At 31.7% G+C, this 24733-nt stretch overlaps 1 protein-coding gene across 4 annotated transcripts in view; it reads left to right on the top strand.

The window, feature by feature from the left end:
• LOC114334647 (uncharacterized) overlaps positions 1-15442 on the top strand; it is a 702930-nt gene extending 687488 nt beyond the window's left edge. For all 4 annotated transcript variants that reach the window (XM_028284740.2, XM_028284755.2, XM_028284761.2 and 1 more), the window contains one exon: positions 5749-15442. In XM_028284740.2, the coding sequence (XP_028140541.1) occupies positions 5749-6069 (321 nt within the window). In that variant the 3' untranslated portion in view covers positions 6070-15442. The remainder of the gene's footprint in view (positions 1-5748) is intronic.
• The last annotated feature ends 9291 nt before the right edge of the window (positions 15443-24733 follow it).

Below are 24733 nucleotides of genomic sequence, written 5' to 3'. Positions count from 1 at the left end.
CTGCAAAATTATTTTTCATGTTCTTCCCGTTCTCGTATATTTCTATCTTTATGTATTATTATTATTGCTCTAGGTCTAGATGTTCAAATTTCTCTCATTTCACCGTCAATTTGTTCATAGAAATCACCTTTTTCCTCAACTGTTGCATCATCATTTACTCCGTAGATCCCCACGATTAACCCCATTATTTGTATCCCCATATGTCTATGCTGATTGGTTCTCACGTTTTGATACTATTTTCTTAGCTTTTTCGGATCAGAATAATTCGCACTCCTTGTTTTCGGACCTACCGCTAAAGAAATCGTCAAAATGAGATTTTAGACCTCTGTCTTTTTTTCAGCTATTACAGCTATGTCCACATTTAGTTCTTTTATACCATATGTTTCTTCTTCTTCTTCTTCTTTTTCTTCTTCTTCTTCTTCTTCTTCTTCTTCTTCTTCCTTCTTTTATGTAGGCTTTAAAACCTGCTTCTTTTTCAATATTATCCTCCTAAATTGTTTAAGCTATTGCACCATCTTTTTCTTGGTCTGCCAATACCAATACGTCCATTTGGTGACTTATCTCGTGCTATTCGTACTATCCTATCCTCTGCCATTCTACTAATGTGTTCGTTCCACTCCTGTTTCCGTTTCGTCACCCATCCATTTATGTCTACTACATTGCATGATCTTCTTATGTTTTCGCTTCTCTCCCTATCCAACAGACTTTTCCCTCATATTCGTCTGAATATTTTCATCTCTGTTGTTTCTAGTAGTCGTCTCGTTTTAGATGTGTCAGGTCTTGTCTCCGCCGTGTATGTCAATATAGATCTAATTGCTGCTTTATAGATTCTTGCTTTTGTGTCTTGTCTTAGGTGTTTGTTCTTCCAGATTGTGTCATTAAGAGATCCGGCCGCTTTACTTGCTTTTAAGCTTTGTTGTCGTACTTCCTCTTCAATATCTCCTAAACTGGTTATATCTATTCCCAGATATCTAAACCTTGCTTTCTGCTTTATTATTTTCCCATAAATTTCGATTTTACATCGTAGTGGGTAATTAGATGTTGTCATACCTACATTTGGTTTTTTCTGCTGATATTATCATATTGTATTTCTTGGCTGTTGTATCGAAGATGTTTGTTAATCTTTGGAGATCGTCTTCTATCTCGGCGATTAATGCGGCGTCGTCTGCATAACATAATATTTGGATTTCTTTGTTCCCCATTCTGTAACCATGCTGCTTCTATTATTTCGTCCATTATTATATTAAAGAGCAGTGGGCTTAACGAGTCACCTTATCTGACTCCGCTTTGTACTGGTATACACTGCGTCAGTATTCCATTTATCTTTTAGGTCTGGATCCCGCGTATGAAAAAAAGTTGATTAATAGCAAGCTGAAAATTTGTTAATAGCTTAAGGGTGTCTAGTCGGACAAACTTTGATATATATGGAAACACTGGAACAGGGGAAGTTTTAATTGTGGAACAGGTTAAAAATTTGGAACGACCAGACCACGAAAACGGCACATATATTTTGTCCGACAGAACAGACTTAAACTCTCCGAACAGAGATTAAACTCTCATGCAAAAATCAGACTGCTATTTATCACCAAATTGACGTTTTAGTGAATGGAACATGTAGAATATGTCAAATGACAGGAATTATGACAGGTGATAAATAGCAGTCTGATTTTTGCATGAGATTTTAATCTCTTGCATACTCAAATAGGTCTCTATTTGCCTGTATTCGATTATGAAAGTAGATGTTTTCGATGGTTTGTATAATATTGATTGATATGTTTCTTCTATACAGTAAATGTAGGATATCTTCGACTTGGATGCGATCGAAAGCCTTTGTCAGGTCTATAAAACATAGATATACTGGTTTATTGTACTCAATGGCCTTTTCTGTGATTTGTCTCAGTACAAATACGGCGTCTACGCAGGATCTTCCGGATCTGAATCATTGTTGTTCATCTGATAAAGTTGTTAGTTTATTGATTTTGTTGGTTAGGACTTTTGTGGTTAGCTTAAGTGCGGTAGAGCAGTAGATTTATACATTTATAATTTTTGGGGTCTTATTTGTCTCCTTCCTTGAAATATCATGTGCAACTTTATTTATTTTCTTTGATAGGCCTGGAACCTTACACGTACTACATGCCATTTCCCATTTCCTTTGCCATTTTCGTTGCCTTTTGATCCATTCCTTCCCGAGACTTTGGTTAAGGTTTGTAACATTTAACATCTTGTTTTTTATGAATTGTTGGAGAAGTTGGCCCAAAACTCAATCCCCATGTTAGAGTACCAGAGTTTATTCTCAAAGTGTCGTTCTGTTATACAGCTTGCTTTCAATACAATTGATACATTCAGTCTATCTAGTAATCTAGTCTATGCATGGAGGTATTCAATCTATCTGTTTTAAAACAAATTCTAACAAAACTTGATCAACAAATCTGTTACTAGTTGGAAAATGGAATCCAGTAGATAAACTTTGGCTAAAGAATAAAAAACAGAATCCCATTGTTCAAAAAGAGGAACAAATTTTTTTATCAAAATTTAAAAACTTTAAAAAGTCTAAAAGACAACACAAAAACACATAAAAGTTTGGGTGCAAGCATCCATTCATCTGGACAGGGATGATGTAGCAGGCAAACTGATCGGTCTGACAAAATTGGACCATATACGTTATACATTTGTACATTTTTCAATTCATCCATTTGTCATATGTGTGTACAAACCAGATTAGTCTTTTGCAATTAATTCACAAATAACACGATATAAAATAATATTATATTAAAAACTTTATTGGGACCAGATTCCTTTGCTCCAGCATCCGATTGGCTTGCATTTTTAGAAGCCACGGAGGTATAACCAGAAAATGGTCCCAATAAAGTTTTTAATTTAATATTATTTTATATTCTATTAAGTTAAAAACTTTGACGTATAATTCAGTCAATTTGTACTCTACGAGCTCCCTAGTGGGAAAGTTTTGGGGTAGTTATGATTTCTTTCATTATATATTTATTTTGGGCTGCTGTATCCGAATATGAGGTTTGCGGACACAATTTCTTGACGGAACATTGAAAAAATCGCGAAAAAAGCGAAATATTTCTACTTTTTTTCCGCTTTTTTGCTAGAATTTGGAAAACTATTAACTTTTAGTAAATGGTCTGTTAACAAAAATTAAAGTACTTAAACTACTCTACAAATATCACTATTTACTTTTTTTTCAGACGAGCCGTTGCGTTCAGTCTAAATTGCAAGTTGAAAATTGCCAATTGTTTACGGTCTCGGCAAAACCCACTTTTTACATTCCAAAACTTTATTTTGTATTAGAATGCTGTCATTTGATAATTTTCTCCTAGTTTTCTGTACAAATAATAAATGTTAGTTCATAATATGAATATGGTATGTCTCATGTGACAGTTTATTCCACCCTAAGAAGCCGGAAATATTTATGCTTTTCCCTTAGAGCCACAGAAGATCAGGCTCAGATGGAGTCACAGTTTCAGTTGGTGTGAACATTCCCTTCGGATATGTTATCTTGATTTCTAATAAACCTTGAGGTTTTGTCCTTTCAAAATGTATTAGCTGAATAGCTTCCTGACTTCCATAAACCTCAGGCGTAGGTTTAGATTTTAACCAAGGAATGGACTGGTTAGGAGCTACTGTATGTTTTGGTGCAATAAAATAAATGCCACCCATGACGTGAAAAGTGTGGTATCCGTCGATTGTATGTACGTTAAAATCAGCGTTATCGTACACCTGTTGTGTAAAGTACGGCTGGTCAATTTTCTGCGGATCGCCTGCGATTACTAACACTTCCAGAAAAGCAACGCGCTTGCTCAATGTCTTGTAGCGGTGGTAAGGCCCAGATAATTCGTCTCACCATTCCTTTCAGGGTTGGCCGTTTTCTCTACAAAAAGTACGGCTCAAGAATATAGGTTGATGTAATTTCCTCTTTGGGGTTTTGTTTATCCTATACAGAAGCTGTTCGCCTGGAAGTGGCAGCATTCGTGCTTTCACAGTGCATCAGTGCTTTACGCAGCAGGTGTACGATAACGCTGATTTTAACGTACATACAATCGACGGATACCACACTTTTCACGTCATAGATGGCATTTCTTGTATTGCACCGAAACATGCAGTAGCTTCTAACCAATCCATTCCGCGGTTAAAAACGAAACTCGCTCCTGAGGTTTATGGAAGTCAGGGAGCTGTTCAACTAATCCATTTTAAAAGGAAAAAACCTCAAGGTTTATCAGAAATCAAGATAACAGATCTGAAGGAAATGTTCACACCAACTGAAACTGTGACTCCATCTGTGCCTGATATTCTGTGGCTCTAAGGGAAAAGCATAAATATTCCCGGCCTCTTAGGATGGAATGGATTCATGGAAGCTGTCACAAGACATACCAAATGAACTAACATTTATTATTTGTGCAAAATTTATCAAATGACGCATTCTAATAAAAAATAAAGTTTTGAAAAGTAAAAAGTGGGTTTTGCCGAGACCGTTAAAAATTGGCAATTTTCAACTTGCATTTTAGACCAAACGGTTCACCAAACGTTTAGACTTTAGACCAACGAGAAAAATAGTCAATAGTGATATACCTATTTGTAGATAATTTTAAGTACTTTAATTTCTGTTACCATACCATTTACTGAAAGTTAATAGTTTTCGAGATTTAAGCAAAAAAGCGAGAAAAAGCAGAAATTTCGCTATTTTTTCAATGTGCCGTCACGAAATTTTGTCCGCAAAGCTCATATACGGATTCAGCAGCCCAAAATACATATACAGTGAGCACGTAAAGGTTGGAATAAATTCATTTTCTCGAGAATGGACGATTTTGGAAAAAAATCCCGAAACAGGTCAATTTTTATTTTTAAATTGCGACTTGCTGGCATATGTATCATACTAGTGACGTCACCCATCTGGGCGTGATGACGTCATCTATATTTTTTTTAAATGGGAATAGGGGTCGTGTGATAGCTCATTTGAAAGGTAATTCAATTTTCTATTCAGTAATATAAACATTAATATATTTGTTTATACAGAGTGCCCGAAAAAAATTTTGAATTAAATTTATTGACATAAAAAGAAGATTGTGTGTAATTTATTTAACTCAAAATACTTTTTTACTTCTATCAGAAAATAGGAAATAATGTTTATTTGACAAATAAATAATGTTTTTCCTTAAGTTCAATATTAAAGCCGCCACCCACCTTCCCCTTGACAGTTTCAACATTTAATTTAAGCGAAAAGCAATGATTATTTTTCAAATAAACATTTTTTTTTGTTTTCTGAGAGCAGGAAAATGTATTTTGGACTAAATAATTTACATGCATTCTTCTTTTTATGTCAATAAGTTTAATTAAAAAAATGTTTTTTTGTACATCCTGTATAAATAATTATCTAAATGTTTATATTACTGAATAGAGAATTAAATTACCTTTTAAATGAGCTATCACACGACCCCTATTCCCATTTAAAAAAATCATCGATGACGTCATCACGCCCAGATGGGTGACGTCACTAGTATGATATATATGCAGAAAAGTCGTAATTTAAAAATAAAAATTGACCTGTTTCGGGATTTTTTTCCACAATGGTCCATTCTTGAGAAATGAATTTATTCCAACCTTTATGTGCCCTCTGTATAATGGAAGAAATCAGAACTACCCCAAAACTTTCCTAGTCAAAACACAATTTTATTGATTTAGTACAGAAATTTTAGTTTCTGTATATTATACAAACGTTTTTTGTTACAGAATTTCAGCAACCCAAAGTGTCGATTTCAAGACCTGGTTGCAGAAGGTGGTGTAGGCTACGTCAACCTCGCCCCAGCTTTCAACCGCAGCCTGCTGATGAAATTCAACAGTCGAGGAAGATTTGTTACCCAAGAATGCACCCCCTCTACGAAGGAGGTTCGGAAAAGGCATCTCTGTGCCAAACAAACGAATTTTCTCATCGATGACGGAGATGCTTGCGAATGCCGCGAAGCGGAACGTCACTTCTGCCGGGCTAAGTTTGCGAAGATGAAAGAATTCAGAAGCGTTTGCAAAACAAGTAATAGAATTAATGGTTTGTAGATAACAAAGTATTGTTTTTTAATAGTAGTGGGTCAAAGTAGGTTGATTCAAATCTCGAGCAATCACCATGGTAAATTTAATTTGCTATGTAATTGTGACAACTGCCCTTTCTTAAAAATATTAAATTCAACAGACAACCTTTACACAGAAACCCTTATACTCTTTGCTATAATAATGCCGTTGCCGACAGAAAAATTTAAAATGCATCTTGCTCGAAGGACCAGAATATTTATAGGAAACATTTTGGATTTAATTGGACTGCATATTTGCTAGTTAACAACTTTTCTTGAAGTGAAAATGTCAAATATTTATTCCATAGCTTAGAGAGATAGATTTAGACTGACTAATTTTACGGTTAAGCAGCAACCTCCCGTTTAGCGACGCAGTACCGAGTTACACTGCGAATGCATCTAAAAAAATCTGAAATATGACTTCTACTGATTACAAAAAGATATGTCGGGATTTATAAGAAGACAAAGACAAGAAATGAGTGCACACATGTGAATAGATTACTTGAAAAAACTATACTCAAAAGACCAACCGACAACAGCAAAACCAGTAACAATGGGAATTACAACTGATACACAACCAATAATTAGCACAGTGAAAATGAAGGAAGCACAAAGAAAATTAAAGAACGGACAATGGAACAATCATGACAGATTAATTAGCACAGCTCATCAACAAAATATTACAAGAGAACAAAATACTTTAAGAATGGAAAATAAGGGTAATAATCCTGATGTTTAAAGTTAAAAAACAAACAAAAAACTATAGACGAATCAATCAGTTCCATGCTAAAACTAATCACCAATTTTTTTTACCAAATTGAAAAACTAGAGAATATCACTTAATAGGTTTTAACATTGTTGAAACTATTTTGATATACTCGATTGGCTCATCTGAGACACAACTGTCTACAGTCCGTCTAATTTACTTACCGTTGCACGTCATTATTTACGTTAGAGATCTAAGGTTACATTGTTGCCCAATTACAAAAAATTCTTGAATTCATTTTAAATCAAATACATCAAACAATTTTTGCGGAAGTGGATTATACAGCAAAACAAATTAATATTCAATGTAAATAAATAAAAACTTTAGAAATAGAAAACAAGAATTAAGTTATAATCTTACATTAAAGTACATAATAAAAACAGTAAATATAATGAAACAAATACTTATATAGTATTTTTACTACAAAAGCAAGATTATGTAGGTCAAAATTTTTGACGTATAAGCACTGTCAAAACATTAGAATGTGACTTTTCATCATGGCCACGTTTATGTCATTACTTGTTAGAGATATTTTATTTGTTTTTGTTCACTAAAAAAACAATATCTATAATTATTTATTCTAATTAATGATGTCAATTGGTTTTCATTACTTGCCGAAATATACTTATTAATTAAAATATTATCATAGTGTAGGTATAATAATTAAAATAGATTACTGCAACCAGCAACATTGAACGTACGTAGGAATGTCTAAAATATTTAACTAAAATTATTATTTTTTTTTTGGAATATTGAACTTAAATAATTATTTTAGAAAATTTATATTATTGATAATAATAAATGTTATTGGTTATTTAATTAATATAATTCTAAAATTCTCAATGTAATCGCGATTACGTTTTTCTTATTAAAATATTATACCATGTGGATGCTTATTCAAGATCGAGAAGTTCCGTGTTGGTGTCGTATTTTTGCTGTGCTACACAAATTTCAATTCTAGAGTTGATGTTATGGAATATCATTATTTTCGTTAACATTAACAAATATTTTGGCATATCGCACCATTAATGCAAGACTATCACAACTCAAAAATTGCCATTTTTTGTTTTTTTATGAATCTGTAATGGTAATGGGTAGTCTAACTAATGAAAGAGTATTATAACTCAAAATTTAATATAAGACATTATTAAATAATATTAATGTTAATTTATAATACTCTGCATTATGTTAGACTACCCATTAACATTACAGATTCATAAAAAACAAAAAATGGTAATTTTTGGGTTGTGATATTCTTGCATTGATGGTACGATATGATTAATATATTTCGGCAATTGATGAAATCCGATTGACATCATTAATTAGAATAAAGAATTAGATATTATTTTTATAGTAAACAAAAACAAAGAAAAATATCTGACAAGTAATGAGATAAACGTGGCCATGATGAAAAGTCACATTCTAATGTTTTGACAGTGCTTTTACGTCAGAAATTTTGACCTACGTAATCTTGCTTTTGTAGTAAAAATACTATAGTAAAGACTATAAACAAATATGAAGTGCCATCAACGCAACTGTCAAATAAATGTTACCAATTTATGCCAAAATATCACCTTCGTTCGATTATAGTTACAGTGTATTCCGAATAAATGTGCTTCATAAAATGCTTTATAATCCATTTATACAAATTAAATGAAACATATTATTGTGTATTTCTTTAAGTAAACATTAATAGAAATCTTTAAATATTATTTCTACGCGTATATAATAAAATATGCCTAGTGGCTGTAACGCCAGTGTACTCGGCAAAGTGATTCTAAAAAAGAACACACCTACCGCCTAAATATTTCGTGTTGGTATCATGTGACGTCTCGGGCTATGACGCGGATGACGTGCAACGGTAAGTAAATTAAATGGAGTATACACTACAATCACAATAAAAATGCACTATATAGAAATAAACAAACCAAGACACGTTGAATGTTCGATATGATTTGGGAGTGCTCCTCGTGCTTGTTAATTTTTAGTGCATCTGTATTATGATTGTAGGGTAGACAGTTGTGTCTCAGATCAGCGAATCGACATATCTTATATTAATGAGATATACTCTGGTTTCTTTTAATAAAGTCTTCTCCATTGTATGTAGGTTATTTACACGTGTACGTGCGTCTAGGTGGTAGTTTATAGAATGTGTTTCAAGTGTTTGCATCAAGATACTCATTGCTTCGCTTCCATGATTGGTTTCTATCAGTCCATGAGGACCAATATGTTTTCCTCCTTTTCCCTCGCCTATCTCTTCATTGAAATCTCCCATGACTATAAGCATTTCGGTTCTTCGTATGTCTTAGTATATTAAGCTATAATGTTGCTGTTAAATTCTGCAATTTCCTATCATTATGCTCTGCTGTAGGTACATAGTTGTTGATATATTTAGCTATACTTTTATGTGTGATTATACCGACTTTAATTTTTATATTTACCATCTTCTGATTTTTAATAATATACTCCGTATTATTCTATGTAACAACAGCTTGAGTCAGGCCACCTCTAAAGGTTTCATTTCTCTTATTGAGCGTCGGAGTTTTCCTGATTGAACCATAGTCCCAACTTTCCAAGTGGGTATCCTTTTCACAAGATTCGTATTACTTTTTCTTATAGGTATGTTATTAGATATTTCACAGGGATTTTGCATATTAACGATCTAGGAGGCCCTGTGTTAATGGGAGCAACCTATCTTGCTGGATCTTGGTCTTCGATGAACATGACCAGTTATGATTGTAATAGAGATAACCATAGGGATCGTTAGTGTAGTGGCTTCTCCTTGACTTCTACATTCTTATGCCGTTGACCAAAATACTTAATTTTCCTCCTTTGGAGCAGGTTTCATAGACCCAGGATCAAAAAGTGCCCTACCACCTACGAACTCGTCGTCGACTTTCTATTCTACGTAGAGGTGCAGATTCGGATTTTTCCTTAATCGAGATTAAGATCTTTCGGCGATTCCTAACCTCTCCAGAGCTTTATGTAGATATTCTCTCCCTTCAGTCCTGATCCCCGAAGAGATTGCAGTGGTCACTGGAATTTCGTGTATTGTCCGTCTCCAAAGGTCTGTCTCTGGTCATTTCTTTTAACTCATGGATAGGTCTGCTGCATATGCCTGTAATTTGGTTGATCTATCTTGGGAATCTTCTTCGTGATTCTCGACCTTCCATGTTTTCTACGTCTGCTCTCATAACATTTCCAAAGTATTTTAATTGTTGGAGATGGACTTTGCTTGAGAGCTGGAACGTTTTTCTGCAACAGAATATTTCAGTAGCATCTGTCTTCTTTCCGATTGTCTCAGGGTCCAAGATTCATATCCGTATATCAGTATTGGGAATATTAAGCAGTTGATTAACCTTATTTTTAGGGTTCTAGAGATTTTGACTTCTTTAAAGCGGTACTGAGGAATTCCAACTTCTTTGGAACTCCTGCAGATGGGGGATTTTTACTAGATAGTTGGTTTAATTAGGAAATACAACATTTTTATATTGTCACTTCAGGATCATAAATATCATGAATTGAGCTTTATTATCTAGATATTAATCTCTTCTTATAATAACTTTAGTACTATAACCTTAATTCCAAATCAGGTATTTCCAAATTATTTTATATGAGGGTAAGATACCGTGTTAAGTAATCTCATTTTCTAGAAACACGGAATTAAGGCTGATATTTACAACATGGCGCTGAATTTATATTATTTTTGTTTGACTAATAAAACACTATCAGTACGATCCGTATATTTCGAAACACGAATTTTAAGCCGAGTAGCAACAAAACAATTGTAAATTATCTTAAATTGTCACAAGTGATCCTTGAAATATGTATTTTTTTAATTCAATTTATAAATAAGAAGCATAATGGGTATTTACTTAAAGAACCGTGTGTGAGATTTGATATGGATCCAAGTGTTACTAAAACCGTAAAACACATTATCCTAAAACGGGAAGAAATAAAATGGAAACTATGAAAAGTATATTAACCATTAACCAATCAGACTACCATGTATAGCAGAACGGACTGAAATGGAAAGGAATCACTGAGATTGTCAACGGAGCGAATTTTTACATGATTTAGCACCCCCCTGGAGGATCATAGAAAGGTGAACCTCGAAGGTTAAACCGAGCTTCACCAGTTAACCAGAAAATATATAATAGTACAAAGCAAAAGAACACGGTTATCACCCCTTGTTACTGTGTAATTAATAAACATTGGGCGGTAGAAATTTTATTGAGATGGTGATACAATGATAAAACTCTTAACACAACGCGGTTAGACCACTACATAGTAAAATTACCACGGCACTGATCGTAGTTCCCCCGGAAGGGTGGACGTTTTAGTATATGTGTGTTAAATTTCCTTTGGACTGTGTCTTTTTACCGACAATTCACCGAAAAAAGCGCGACGCTCCACAGGGCAATAAAAATAGGATACAGAGGACATAAATTAGGGTTGGTATTAGCTTAAGGATTATAAATAACAAATTTTGAGGGAAATTTCGCTATTTCACGCTGCGTTGAATCTATACCACATTGCGTTGAATCTCGTCTTCAGTTTTTGTGTGTTTTCTGTTACATTTTTGTATTTTACAAAGCTTGCCGCGCCACCTTCCGGCGGATTTCTTTTGAAGGAAATATCTAATATGAATGGATGATGAAATGGATAACCGAAAAATAATTGTTCTGGTGTGGCTGTTATGCGGTCCGTTTGTTTGGTATTTATCAGTTACTTAACTGATTTTTAACAAGTGGGAAAGAAAAAGAAAGGTATATTACAGGCTAGATGGAATAAGAGACGGTAGATTAAAAATTAAAATTGCAATACGCTGTGTTACCATAAACGTTGAAAAACAGCTTGTCTTTAGAAAATAACATAGCTACATTAATGAAGATGAGTAGACTGCATATCTAATTATCCATAGTATTCTGATCTATCAAGCTTTTACTGTTTGACTTGTAAACCACTTCTGAAATAACATGATTTTGAACTTTTTTCTCAGAAAATCCCCGTTTTTAATTTAAAAATCTATATATTGTTCAAAGCAAATATTATTTTAATAAGTTTAATTATTTTGTCGTGTTTTGATCAAAACAATGAGTATCAAAAATTATAATAATCAATTTAAAAAAATACAGGATCGTAATTTCAAGATAATTTGTAAAGCGTACAAGGTTTTTAACATCACATTGGCTCTTATTTGTAAGTTTTTGTTTACAAACTAGTGTAGTCATTAAGTTAAAAATTTTATATTAAATTTACAAAAACTAAGTTTTTTCATCTATCCATATATTACAAAATCCACTGATAATGTAACAATTTAAAATTGCTTTAAAAAGTTTGATATTAAGTAATTTTCTTATCTAAGACTGAACGTTTTCAATTTAACATTGGTAAACAGTTTGGGATGAACTTGAAGACAAATCAGGATTTTTGATAATGTATTAATAAGTACCTACTCTACCTACTAGGGCAAAATTTTATCTGCAAATTCAGAGAAATGTATGCTCAGGAGCTTAAAAGCCAATGTTACAATTAGTAATTTGTTTGGGATGAAATCTTTAACCAAATCAATTAATATTATTAATTTTTAATTACTGTCGACCACGTCCCTTTATTACAAAGATCTTCTTCCCAATTAACATCAAATATCGATTACATATTTATTAAGATGAAACAAATGAGTGGAAAAATTTAAAATGAATTATTGAGACCTTCAGCGCTCTAATCAATTACGGTCTTACATGAAAAGTCAGGCGTACCTTTATTTTAAAATTGTTTTTTTAATTGTTGGAATAAAAAATCCTTTTTCTATCACGACACTGCCCCGTGTCATATGAGCATTTTAGGAATTACTAAAATTCATGAATTAGAATTCGAATTTTTGGAGCATCCAATGTATTCACCAGATTTGGCCCCTAGAGACTTTTATATGTTTCAATGCCTAATGCGGGAAAAGCGTTTTTCTTCAAAGGATAAGCTCGTAATAACGCAAAACTTATTGAAGAGCCTACTATTTTGTTACTTATGTTAAAGCAGGTAAATTGTTTGGCATGAACTCGTTAATCAAATCAATTAATATTATTAATTTTTAATTACGGTCGACCACGTCCCTTTATTACAAAGATCTTCCAATTAACATCAAATATCGATTACATCTTTATTAAGATGAAACAAATGAGTGGAAAAATTTAAAATGAATTATTAAGGCCTTCAGCACTCTAATCAATTACGGCCGTACATGAAAAGTCACGTGTATCTTTATTTTCGAATTATATTTTTGGAATTTATAACTGGCTCGATCTCATGAATTAAACATGTCTTTAGTGATAATTCTGTGAGAGAGTTGCTCGCATTGATTAGGGCTTTGAAAACTTTATAAGCGATCTTAATAATAGTTTAGGATGTGTTGTATCAGAGTGATTGTAAGTGTATCACAGGGGAGGTCTCGTTAGTGCTTGTAAACATTGGCTACTTTACATATAAATTGTGTGGAATTGACCGTTATTTACAGCTTAATATATTTGGTTTAGGAAATCAGTTATGTTGCTTCTTTGGGTCTTACGTTACGTAAATACTTACTTATCCAGTAGACTACTGTAAATCAGTCATTTATAATACAATTCATTACAATTACAATAATTTAAAGTATTTATTTCTTTCATTTATTTAAACTTAATTGGTCCTCTTCTAAGGTGTCGAGAATTCCGTCTAGCTCTTAATGAACTTTCTCCATTCTTTCATTTCTTTTATTTGAGTTATATTTTCTTGCTTCTATGTTCCATTTCTCTAAGTTGTATTTCAGTTTTTCTGCTGTTTCCGCAGTAATTAGTACTTTGTCGTCTGTAATTTTACACATCTCAGCGTTTATCATTTGCATTCTGTTCTAACCGACGCAATATTTTTGAAAGTTTTCTTATATTCTTTCACTATCTCATCTATTACACTTATGAATAATACTGAGCTGAGACTTCCCCCTTGTCTAACTCCTTGAGTTGTTTCAAATGGTTCTAACTTCATATTTAGCATTCTTATTGTACTTGTTGTTTTCATGTATGTACTTTTTGTTGCTTCTATTAGTTCTTCACTTACTTGTCTCTTCTTTAGGCTTTCGCATATATTTTTTCTTTTGATTGAGTTGAATATTAATAATAGTTTAGGATATGTTGTATCAGAGTGATTAAGTGTAACTTCCTCTATACTAAACAGGACAGATGTACAAGTTTTCTGTATATTTTGCTTTAAGTGAATTGGATTTTTGATCGATTTTAGCAGAATTCTAGAAAACTGTTGGGATTTTTCTTCCATTTGCTGGTTAATCCATAGAAACCTACGAAAATGTAGAGCAAACAAAAGTACATACTATTTCTCTCATACGCAACAAAAAAGCTGTACCTCGGGGTACGAAATGAAAACAGTTTTATTAGCTTTTTCTGTCGTTACAGCTATTTCTATAAGCGCATTGAAAGTCATTGAAAGACTACTCCTATACTACATTTATTTCCAAGGTAAGCTCAAGGTCACAATGTCCGTTGCTGTGTCGTGTCGTCTCAGCTTTTCAGTGGCTAAAAGAAACGGTAAATTAAAAATGAGAAGCTGTGACGACACGACACAACGACCGATCTGGTGTTTGCAACTATGACCTCGAGCTTACCTTGGAAATGAACATAGTATAGTTAGAATATTCACGAAGATAATTACAGCAAGGTCCTTTATAGTAATGACACGAAATTACGAAATGATTAAAGACGTAACTGCAAACAAAACAATCAACTCCAAGAGAAGCATTGTTTCACCTTGTGACTACTTATACTAGCTCATTACTGTGTCCAATTCCTAGTAGACAATTTTGTTTATTCAAACTTTCTGACCCAACCATTTTCTCTACTATAGAGCTCTTGTTATAACTTTTTTCCTCTAATTTTTTTAGGGACAATACTTTTAAGAAAGGGCACAAAACTAGTAACTTACAGCTTTATCAGTATTATTGTACTTACAAATAGCAATGGCTTTAGTAATTTTAATTTCGCTAATTATGTAATATAAGTTGTTACCAATTATATCAAAACGTATTACCATAATAACACTAAAAACATCAATCTACTGTGACCGTACTATAAAAATTATATATATTATACTGTATGTATTTGTACAAATGTTGAAAATCTTTTATATATTAATTTATTTTTCTATAATTTAATTTTTGTATTATTTTGTGAATTATCATCATTTAGGTTATGAATGTAAAATGTACAGTATTTTTTTTAACCCCTATGGGGTTTTCCTTAACACAATCTAACTTTTGTATATTATTATTTATTTTTATGAATACGCATATGTTTGCACCTTTAATTGTCTTAAATAATCCATGTTTTAATGGTATCTAACAAAACAACAAACAATTGCAAAAATACCAAATAATGACTGAGGCCCCAAATGTAAGGAAAATTTTGATAAACGAAAAAATAATATGTCTATCTGTTGTTATATTATATTAGCCTCATTATTGTTATATAAGATCTGTAGGCATTGTCTTTAATTTATACAATACATTCCAACTCGTATGCATTTACAATAAAATTATAAGAAATTGCAATCTTGTTTTTATGTTAACCTCTCCTATTTACTTCAAACATACAGGGTTGGGCAATGTAGGGATTCGAACTAACAATCCTTGTCTCCAAAGGTAGGCTCTCTAAACACTGAGTACATACTATGATATTGAATTGTAATAAAAATACAATAAAGACAAAACATTTTATGGAAGCAATCATGAAACTAGGATTTTTATTAAATCTAATGAACTTTTATGGGTTAATAGTTTCTAAAAATTTAGAAGTTTATAAATTATTTTTTATCGACATATAACCCGTTTAAGAATAAGAATTTGAAGGAAGAGTTTATAAAGATAAATTTATAACGAACTAGTTCATAAACTCGAAACGATAAAAAAATAAATAAAATAAATAAAAAAGTAAATGAAACAAAATATAAAAAAAAATCTAATAAAAAAATAATAAACAATATAAACAGAAAAAAAAGGTCTAAACATAATAAAAATGAAAATTATAAAAACAATAATACAAATAATAAATACTGAAAACAAAAATAAAATCACTGTATGCGAAACTGGATAATACTTGAAAAATATAACTTCTGGATACGAAACTTAATAATAGTGGAAAATTATACAAACAGTCATATGTGATTTGTAAGGCTACCAAATTGCTTTTAAAATATTAGGAATATTAATTCAAAATATTAATATTAATATAATAGTTTTATTTAATTTTTTGTCCTAAGAATCAAAGCCAAATATGAGACGAATTCAGGGCCGCGCCGTCCATAAGGACGAAGATGGGCGGTGCCCCCCAGCGCCATATTAGGAAAACGCCGGTAGGTGCCGAAAAATTTTTTTGACAATACAATTTTTGACAGAAATTACCAGAAATATTAGTAATATTTTATTATCTTGTAAAATTGAAAGCTTACCAATCGTAGGTAAATATAAAAATAGCATTACCTGTGGCATTAGGTTGCTCCCATAAGTGTACGAACCCTTATTTCTCTCATTAAACAGAACTATAAATTTGTTTAAAAAGAATAACCAATGAGGAAGTACTAACAAGAATACAGAACAGCAGGGAGATACTGGATTCCATCAAAATAAGAACACATCAATACTTGGTCATATAACACGGGATGACAGATATGAACTCCTAAAATTAATTATGCAGGGAAAGATTTAAAAAAGGCGCAGCATAGGTAGGAGAAAAATGTACTGGCTGAGAAACTTCAGAGAATGGTTTGGATGCAGCTCAAGTAAACTCATTCGGGCTGTAGTGTCAAAAGTAAGAATAGCAATGATGATTGACAACCTTCGTCGCGGAGATGGCACGTAAAGAAAAAGAAGAATAAATTTGTTCTCTGATAATGTAATCGTTGTTTTTTTGTAAATATTTGTAGTAGTATTCATAACAACTCATCGTTATATTACATACTTTCCTAACACATATAGTCCATTCACTCACGGTAAATTATTACAAAACCTCAGAATTTTAAAGAATCGCTTGGATTGACATGAAATTTGGCATACGCATAGCTAACATGTCACATAAAAAAGTGACATTGTGCCGATGTGGGCTTCTGGCTTATGGGTGACTTGCGCCCTTGCTCGGGGGTGAAAAAATATATGTTCAAAATAAGTCCGGAAGTTGATAAACTGACTAATTCTAAGCAACTTTTGTTTTATAGAGTTTTTTCACTAAGTCAATACTTTTCGAGGTATTGGCGAGTAAATATATTAATAAAAAAAAATACATTGTTAGACAGTTATTCGCAAATAACTCAAAAAGTAAGTATTTTATCGAAAAAAACATTCTAATCAAAAATACAGCTTATGAAAAAGTGAAAAGAAACGAGGTCCGAGGTCCGTAGACTCAGCAGAAGCAGAGTTGTCGCTAATGAAAAATAGGTTCATATTCGTCAAATTCCAAATCAAATATTTCAACGTGAAATAACCAAAAAACGAAGTACTTTTTGGGGAAAACTCATTGTGTTTAAAAAAAGCTTAATTTTTGTTTTTTTAAGTTTCTAGCATATTTTTTTGCAAAAAGCAAAAGTTTTTGGTGAAAAAAAGTGAAAAATTAGTCGTTATCGCTTCATAAGATAAAACAATACATAATAAGGGGATGGTTTTGACAATTTTTTCGCCAAAAAAAGAAAGCAACTTTATACTGCATACCCATTCACTAAGTTGTAAAAAAACTACTTACAAAGGGTGGAGGAAAGGGGCGCCTAAAATTACTTGCCCCGGGGTGCTTGAAAGCCTTGGCGCGGCCTGGACGTATTAAGTGTAATAGAAAAATGTGTTAATGAATATTGCGTCAGTGCGCCAAAACTACGTATAGCACAAATAAGAGTGGAGCGTTCAATGAGAGGAGTAACAATAAAAGACAAAATTTATACGAAATAGAACCAGAGTTACAGATGTTGTGCAGAGAGCTTACAGATTGAACTTGAAACGGGCTGGCCACGTGGCAAAGATAAAGGATGGCATGTCGATACGTATGTTAACCGAAGTGAGACCAAGAACAAGTAAATAAAACAGAGGAAGACCACCTACACAATGGCAAGATGATCTGCAAAAGATGAAAAATTGGATCCATACTGCATATTATTATAACCGTGCACTTTTGATACAAACAGGGGAGCCCTACATATATCCTGCAGTAAACTTAATACAGGCTAATGAAACTGACCATTATTCACTATAATATACCATGTTTGCTATAACGGTATAAGAATACGATTTTATAGAAAAATGCTATATAAGACTAAACGAGGAGCAGACTTTCAAATCGCACTTTGTCCATATTTTCACATTTTGACTTAGAGGTGGCATTGGATTCATCAAAACATCATTTATTAATTTACATACTCCTATTAGACATTCTAAGCGCACTATTCCTATATTTTTGGCTTTAAAAATCACCTAGACGAACAAATCGAATTTTTTCCATTACCGAGAGACAAACAAATAGCACTATTTTGACAAAATGCGATTCGTTTGTCTTTCAATGTTATTTTACCATGTAACGACTTTATTTTGCATTTTATGTGACAGATATTTTAACAAAACGTCCTGTTTTTTTACATGGCTTGAGCATGAAGCAGGAAGAGATGAAGTAGAAATAAGTTCCGTATTGACTGACTTTCCAAAAAAAAAAACTGATTTAAGAAAGCACAAGTCTGCAAGCTAGGCTCTGATTGGATTTTGTCTGACATAAAAAATGCAGAACTTTTACTCAAAAAAGTTATAGGCATCAGAAACCAAAAGAATAATCATAACTCAATGCAAACAAACTGCTGGGAAAATAAAATATTGTAGTTATTGTACAAAACGGAGGTTTTGTACCGGAATAATGACTCTTTTAAAAAGGTTTTTAAGTTTACTTCAGCCAAAGTAACATAGTTCTGTTAAGAACTAAGTGCTGTTAAGAAGAAAAGCTGTGAAGATGTAGAAGAAAATTGCTGCCTTCTGGATGACGACATCCATGTCATATGATTTTTTTATTTTCTATATTGCTTTCCAAACACGCAGAAATGCTTCTTTACTTCATATTTTTATTTTAATCATTTAGGGACAATCAAATTATATTTTGTCCTTTAAAGACAATCAAATGGCGTTCTGTCCATCAAAAAAGATTTTTTTTGACAAAACTAATAAAGTCTGTTGTTACTTATAAACAGGGCAAATTGTTGTTCTGAAGCTATTTTCTTGTGGCATTTTTACAATTTTAACTATTTAGAATGGGAAATAAGCCACAATATTATTAAAAAATGATTTTTATTAACGTTTCGACGCCCAATTCGGGTGCCGTTGTCAAAATACAAAATACTATTGTATTATAATATAATAGTATTTTGTATTTTGACAACGGCACCCGATTTGGGCGTCGAAACGTTAATAAAAATCATTTTTTAATAATATTGTGGCTTATTTCCCATTCTAAATAGTTAAAATACTAATAATTTTTAAGTTAATTCCATTAAAGATTCCATTTATTTTTCAGAATTAAAAAAAATGTTTTATTTTGCATCCAATTTTTTTCAAAAATGATCACTTTGAACCAATGAGACTTATAGATAATATAAACAATACATAAGTAAAGTAACTTGTGAAGCGGTAACGATTAATTTTATTTGGGAAGCTAATTAGGGGGTGATTTTCGCGATTTTTCTACCAAAAAATAAAAAGTACAAACAATATTTTGAGCGTATCTCATTTACTTTTAATGTTAGAAGTTTTTAAAAAAACAAAAATAAACCTTTTTTAATCACTTTAAAAAAGTTGAAATAAATTTTCCCCGAAAAGTGCTCCGTTTTGGGTTATTTCAAATTTAAATATTCGATTTGGAATTTGACGAAGAATAATCTACTTTCCATTAGCTACAACTCTGCTTCTACTAGGTCTACAGACCTCACACATACACCATTTTGTTCAGTTTTTTATAGGCTATATTTTTGCTAAGAATATTATTTTCGATAAAATACTTTCTTTTTGTTGTGTTATCTGCGAAAAACCGTCCAAGAACAGTTTTTTTGTTAAATATGAACATATTCACTCGCAAATAACTTAAAAAGCATCAACTTAGTGAAAAAACTCTATGGAACAAAAGTTACTTAGAATTAGTCATTTTATGCAATTTCGGACTTATTTTGAACGTTTTTTTTTTCACCCCCGAGAAAATATTTTTCACCCCGTATATCCCAATTTTTGTAAAATGGACGGGATGTAGAATTGTAAACTTTTTCTTATATAATAACAGACAATAATTTCAACTACATATTCCCAAATTTTCATCCTTCCTTTATTTTTTTGGAGGTTTTCGTAAAATTTTGTGTTCCCTTATCGGGCTATAAGTACTTTTTGCGAAACTAGACAAATTCACCTACAAACTCCACTCGATACCGTTTTCGTGAAAGCATTTTCCGTGACAGGAGAGAGTTTGTAATGTGAAAGATTAAATTCAGCGTGTGTTAGGCATACATGTTTCAAATGCCTCATACTTGTTTCCAAAACTCAAAATCGAAATTTTATGTTATAGGTTTTGAAGATTAGGTTTTAACACCGAAACATAGAAAGCTGTCAATGGAGGTGATAGATTCTATTGATCTTATAATAAAAGTAAAAATGGCAAAAATCCCTTCTTCTTCTTCTTAACGTGCCCTATTAGTCTGGGCTGATTATCGGAGAATAGGCCATTTTTGGGAAAAGTTATTTACCAGCAATTTTATTGCTGGAATCGAATCTTATATGATTGTATATATTAATAATATAGATATGCAAAGTCCGCAGATAGTGTGCTACTTTTTTTATAAACAAAATGGCGCCCGAAAATCGTGTTTTTTCAATTTTTGAAAATTGCAAAAACACCCAAATAAAAATTCACCGCAATTAAATTTTGCATAGAGACGTGTTTTTTCCGATTTACTTCGACGAAAACTTTCCCCGGAAAAAGCGGGTTTTTACAACAAAATCTTTAATTGCTAAACTGTTAATTAAATTTCTATCGGCTTCTGGAATTATAATACATACAGAAAGGGCTTTTACGTTACCAAGATATTTAATTATTGATTAACAACTACTTATCTAAAAGTTTAGTTGAAAATTAAAGATTTTGTTGGAAAAACCCGCTTTTTCCGGGGAAAGTTTTCGTCGAAGAAAATCGGAAAAACACGTATCTATGCAGAATTTAATTGCGGTGAATTTTTGTTTGGGTGTTTTTGGTCTAAAGTTAATCTTTGGAGTAATAAAGCAAAAATTGAAAAAAACACGATTTTCGGGCGCCATTTTGTTTATAAAAAAAGTAGCACACTGTCTGCGGACTTTGCATATCTATATTATTAATACATACAATAATAAGATTCGATTCCAGCAATAAAATTGCTGGTAAATGACTTTTCCTTGTATTTTGCTAATTAGCCCAGAGTATATCAAGTTCCCTTGACGTTGGAGATTAACATGGCGAAACTGTCTCTGTCTCTCAAAATGTTTCTCAATGCAAAAATCTCACAATGTTTAATTATTTAACAACTTTTTAGAAACTTACTTCATATGCCTGAACTGATCATATCAATAACGATCTTCTGAATTACCTACGTCAGAAATCGTGACGGAATTGACAGACATTTAAAAAAATATCAATATAATGGTACCTGCCAGGTGCCATACACTATAGCAATACCAATATACCGATGGTTGAGAACCATAGGGTTCCAAGCGACATTTTATACAAAATCGGTTTTTGTAAAGGATTCTATTTAATAAAGAATTTTACATCAAATTATAATTTGAAATAAATATGTTGAAATGTTTCTAGGTAGCCATTACTCCAGGGTAGTAAGCTAGAAATAGACCATGTTCGGGACACTCAAAGATCCAGGTAGCTGACTACTTTTTTAGTTATTGTAGACCTATAGGAAGCAAACCTACCTGTTGCCTACCTAGAGTTCGCGTACGTTTTTTACTTATTAACAATTTAGTGCAAAAATCGCGATTTTTTCGAATTTTTGCACCCTATTCAAAAGATAAATATGTAGTTGACATTAAATTACAAAATTTAATTTTTTAGAACATTAAAAAACCTTTAAAATGCCGATTTTTGAAAGTTAAAAAGTTAATTTGTTGCTGCGCAAACTGCAAAATAAATGAAAATCGTTATTTGTTAATAACTTTTACTTAAACTACATTAGAACTTTAGTGTTACACCCAAAGTTGGGTATTGGGGTACTTAACAAACCCTCAAAATTTGAGACCGATTCATTAATTATTTTAAGAGTTATTTTAATTGTTTATCCCAGAGACCTTTATTTTGCAATAATATAAGACAGAAAATAATGAAGATGGGACAAATTTGCGTACCGATGCCAAATAAAAGTAGAAAACTGATGCTATCAAAATATCTAAAAAAAGTTAAAAAAATTATCTAATATAGTCAAAAATCCTAATGCCAAATTTGCGAACTTTTGTAGTTTATAAATATTTAGAATACCTTTAAAAATATTGTCCGTAGAAAAAATCATTTTAGGTACATATTAGAAAAGCTGGTATTTTACACGAATTTTTAAAAATGTAGTTCAATTGGCTACTAGTCGTGGTAAGTGAAGGGGGAGCTGGGAGCCGACAAATGCACGAGTTCAAAAACTAAAAAAGGCAACTTCATTCATTTTCATCATTTTCTATATCTCGGGATCTACTGAATATATTTTGATCGTTCTTGTTTTAATTTGTATATAATTTTTCTGTACATTACAAATATGAAATTTGTCTAGACATTTATTAATTAATAGACAGTCTAATTAGTTTAAACAATTTTTGAAAAAATAATTTTTCCCAAAAATCCATGAGTTTAATCATACTATCGTTATTAATCATAGAAAAAGTTAAGGTATACTTTAATAAATAAATTATCTTCAATAAATAATTATCTAATTAAAATTATTTATTTATTAAAGTGTAGTTTAACTTTTTCTATCATCATTAATAATAGTATGCTTAAAAAAACAGATTTTTGTAAAAAAAATATTTTTTCAAGAATTGTTTAAACAAATTAGACTGTTTATTAATTAATAAATTTATAAGCAAATTGCATATTTGTAATGTACGTAGAAATTACATGCAAATTAAACAAAGAAAGATCAAAATCCATTGAGTTGATCCGGAGATACAGAAAATTATATTCGTTTGAAATTGCTTTTTCGGTATTTTAACTCGGTGGATTTGTAGGTTCCCCCTAGTAATCGTTTGAACAACATTTTTGAAACATCGTAGAGGGTGCTGCGAAAATACAATGTTTGTGCAAATTTTTTAAGAAAAAATACAAATCCCATTCTTTAAAAGGGCATTAATGAGATTCCTTAATTATTATAAACAAATTAGCTGAGAATTAAAAAAAACATATGGCTAACTTTGTCCCAAATGAACCCAGGCTAAATTTTTTATTTGAAAATTCGTGTTAAAATACTATCTTTTCAAATATATCAAAAGATTGTTTCTACGGACAACATTTTTAAAGTAATTATAAATGTTTATAAACTACAAAATTTCATAAATTTGGCATTAGGATTTTTGGCTATATTAATTATGTTTTTTATCTTATTTTAACATATTGAGATTGTAACACCCTTCTACTTTCATTTGGCATACTCAGAGTTGTCCTATCTTCATTATTTTCTGTCTTATCTTATTGGAAAATAAAGATCTCTGGGATAATCAAATAGATTAACTCTTAAACTAATTAATGGATCAGTCTCAAATTTTGAAGGTTTGTTAAATACGCCAATACCCAACTTTGGGTGAAACACTAAAGTTCTAAGGTAGTTTTAGTAAAAGTTTTAGTAACAAATAACGGTTTTCCCTTATTTTGCAGTTTGCGTAGCAACAAATTAACTTTTTAACTTTCAAAAATCGGCATTTTAAAGGGTTTTCAATGTTATAATGAACCAGTCTTTTGGATCTAGCTGATAACCAAGCCACACTTGAACTTGGTAATATACCCGAAAAAGATGTTGATGAGCAGCCGCTGAGGTTGGAGGAAGAAAAGATAACTGCACTTCCTTTTTATTTCGAGTATTTTTAAAGAGACATACATATCGAAACTTATCTAAGCACGTAGTTTCTTAGGCGCTCCATACATAGAGAGAAGAAAGCTAATTCCGTTGAAAATAACTTCTTGTGGAGTTGAATTAGTTTTTTTTAAAACTTCAGCACATTCAAGTAAATTTTGTTTTTCAAACATTTTAAAAACAGTCGTTTTACCCCTCCTGAAAAATGCAGATATATCACAGCCAGTTATTGCGTGTAAAAATAGTATATATGATTTTGATACTTTGCAAAGGAAGATAAACTTTTCGATTTTTTAGCTCGGGTCGGATTTATGAGGACTTTTTAGATTTCATTTATGACGGTATTTTGAACAATCCTGCCAATTTTCAGCTTGATGGTAATTATTGTAACCTCACTCCTATTTTTGAGTCTAACTAGACCGGTCTAATATATTACTAGTAAATAAGTTCAAAGAGGTCAACAAGCTTCTTTTCCTATGCTTTTTGGCTCTCACAAAAGCGTTTGAGAGAGTCCAACTCAAAGACGTAATCTAAATCATGAATAAAAAAAAACGTCAATTAAAAACACATAATAATCAGAGACACAGTTGCAAAAAAAAACAAGAATAAAAACGGAACAAATGGATAATAGGTTCCATTTTGGAATTGTAAACATTAGCCAAAAATTTATTGTAGGTGTAAGTACATATTTGCTATTTTATAATAATACATGAAAAAGTTATAATCTTTCGATCAATAGAGCACAAACATTCAAGTT

This window comes from Diabrotica virgifera, chromosome 7 (genome assembly GCF_917563875.1).
Source record: "Diabrotica virgifera virgifera chromosome 7, PGI_DIABVI_V3a".
Lineage (NCBI taxonomy): Eukaryota > Metazoa > Arthropoda > Insecta > Coleoptera > Chrysomelidae > Diabrotica > Diabrotica virgifera.
This window is presented reverse-complemented; position numbering and strand designations above follow the sequence as displayed.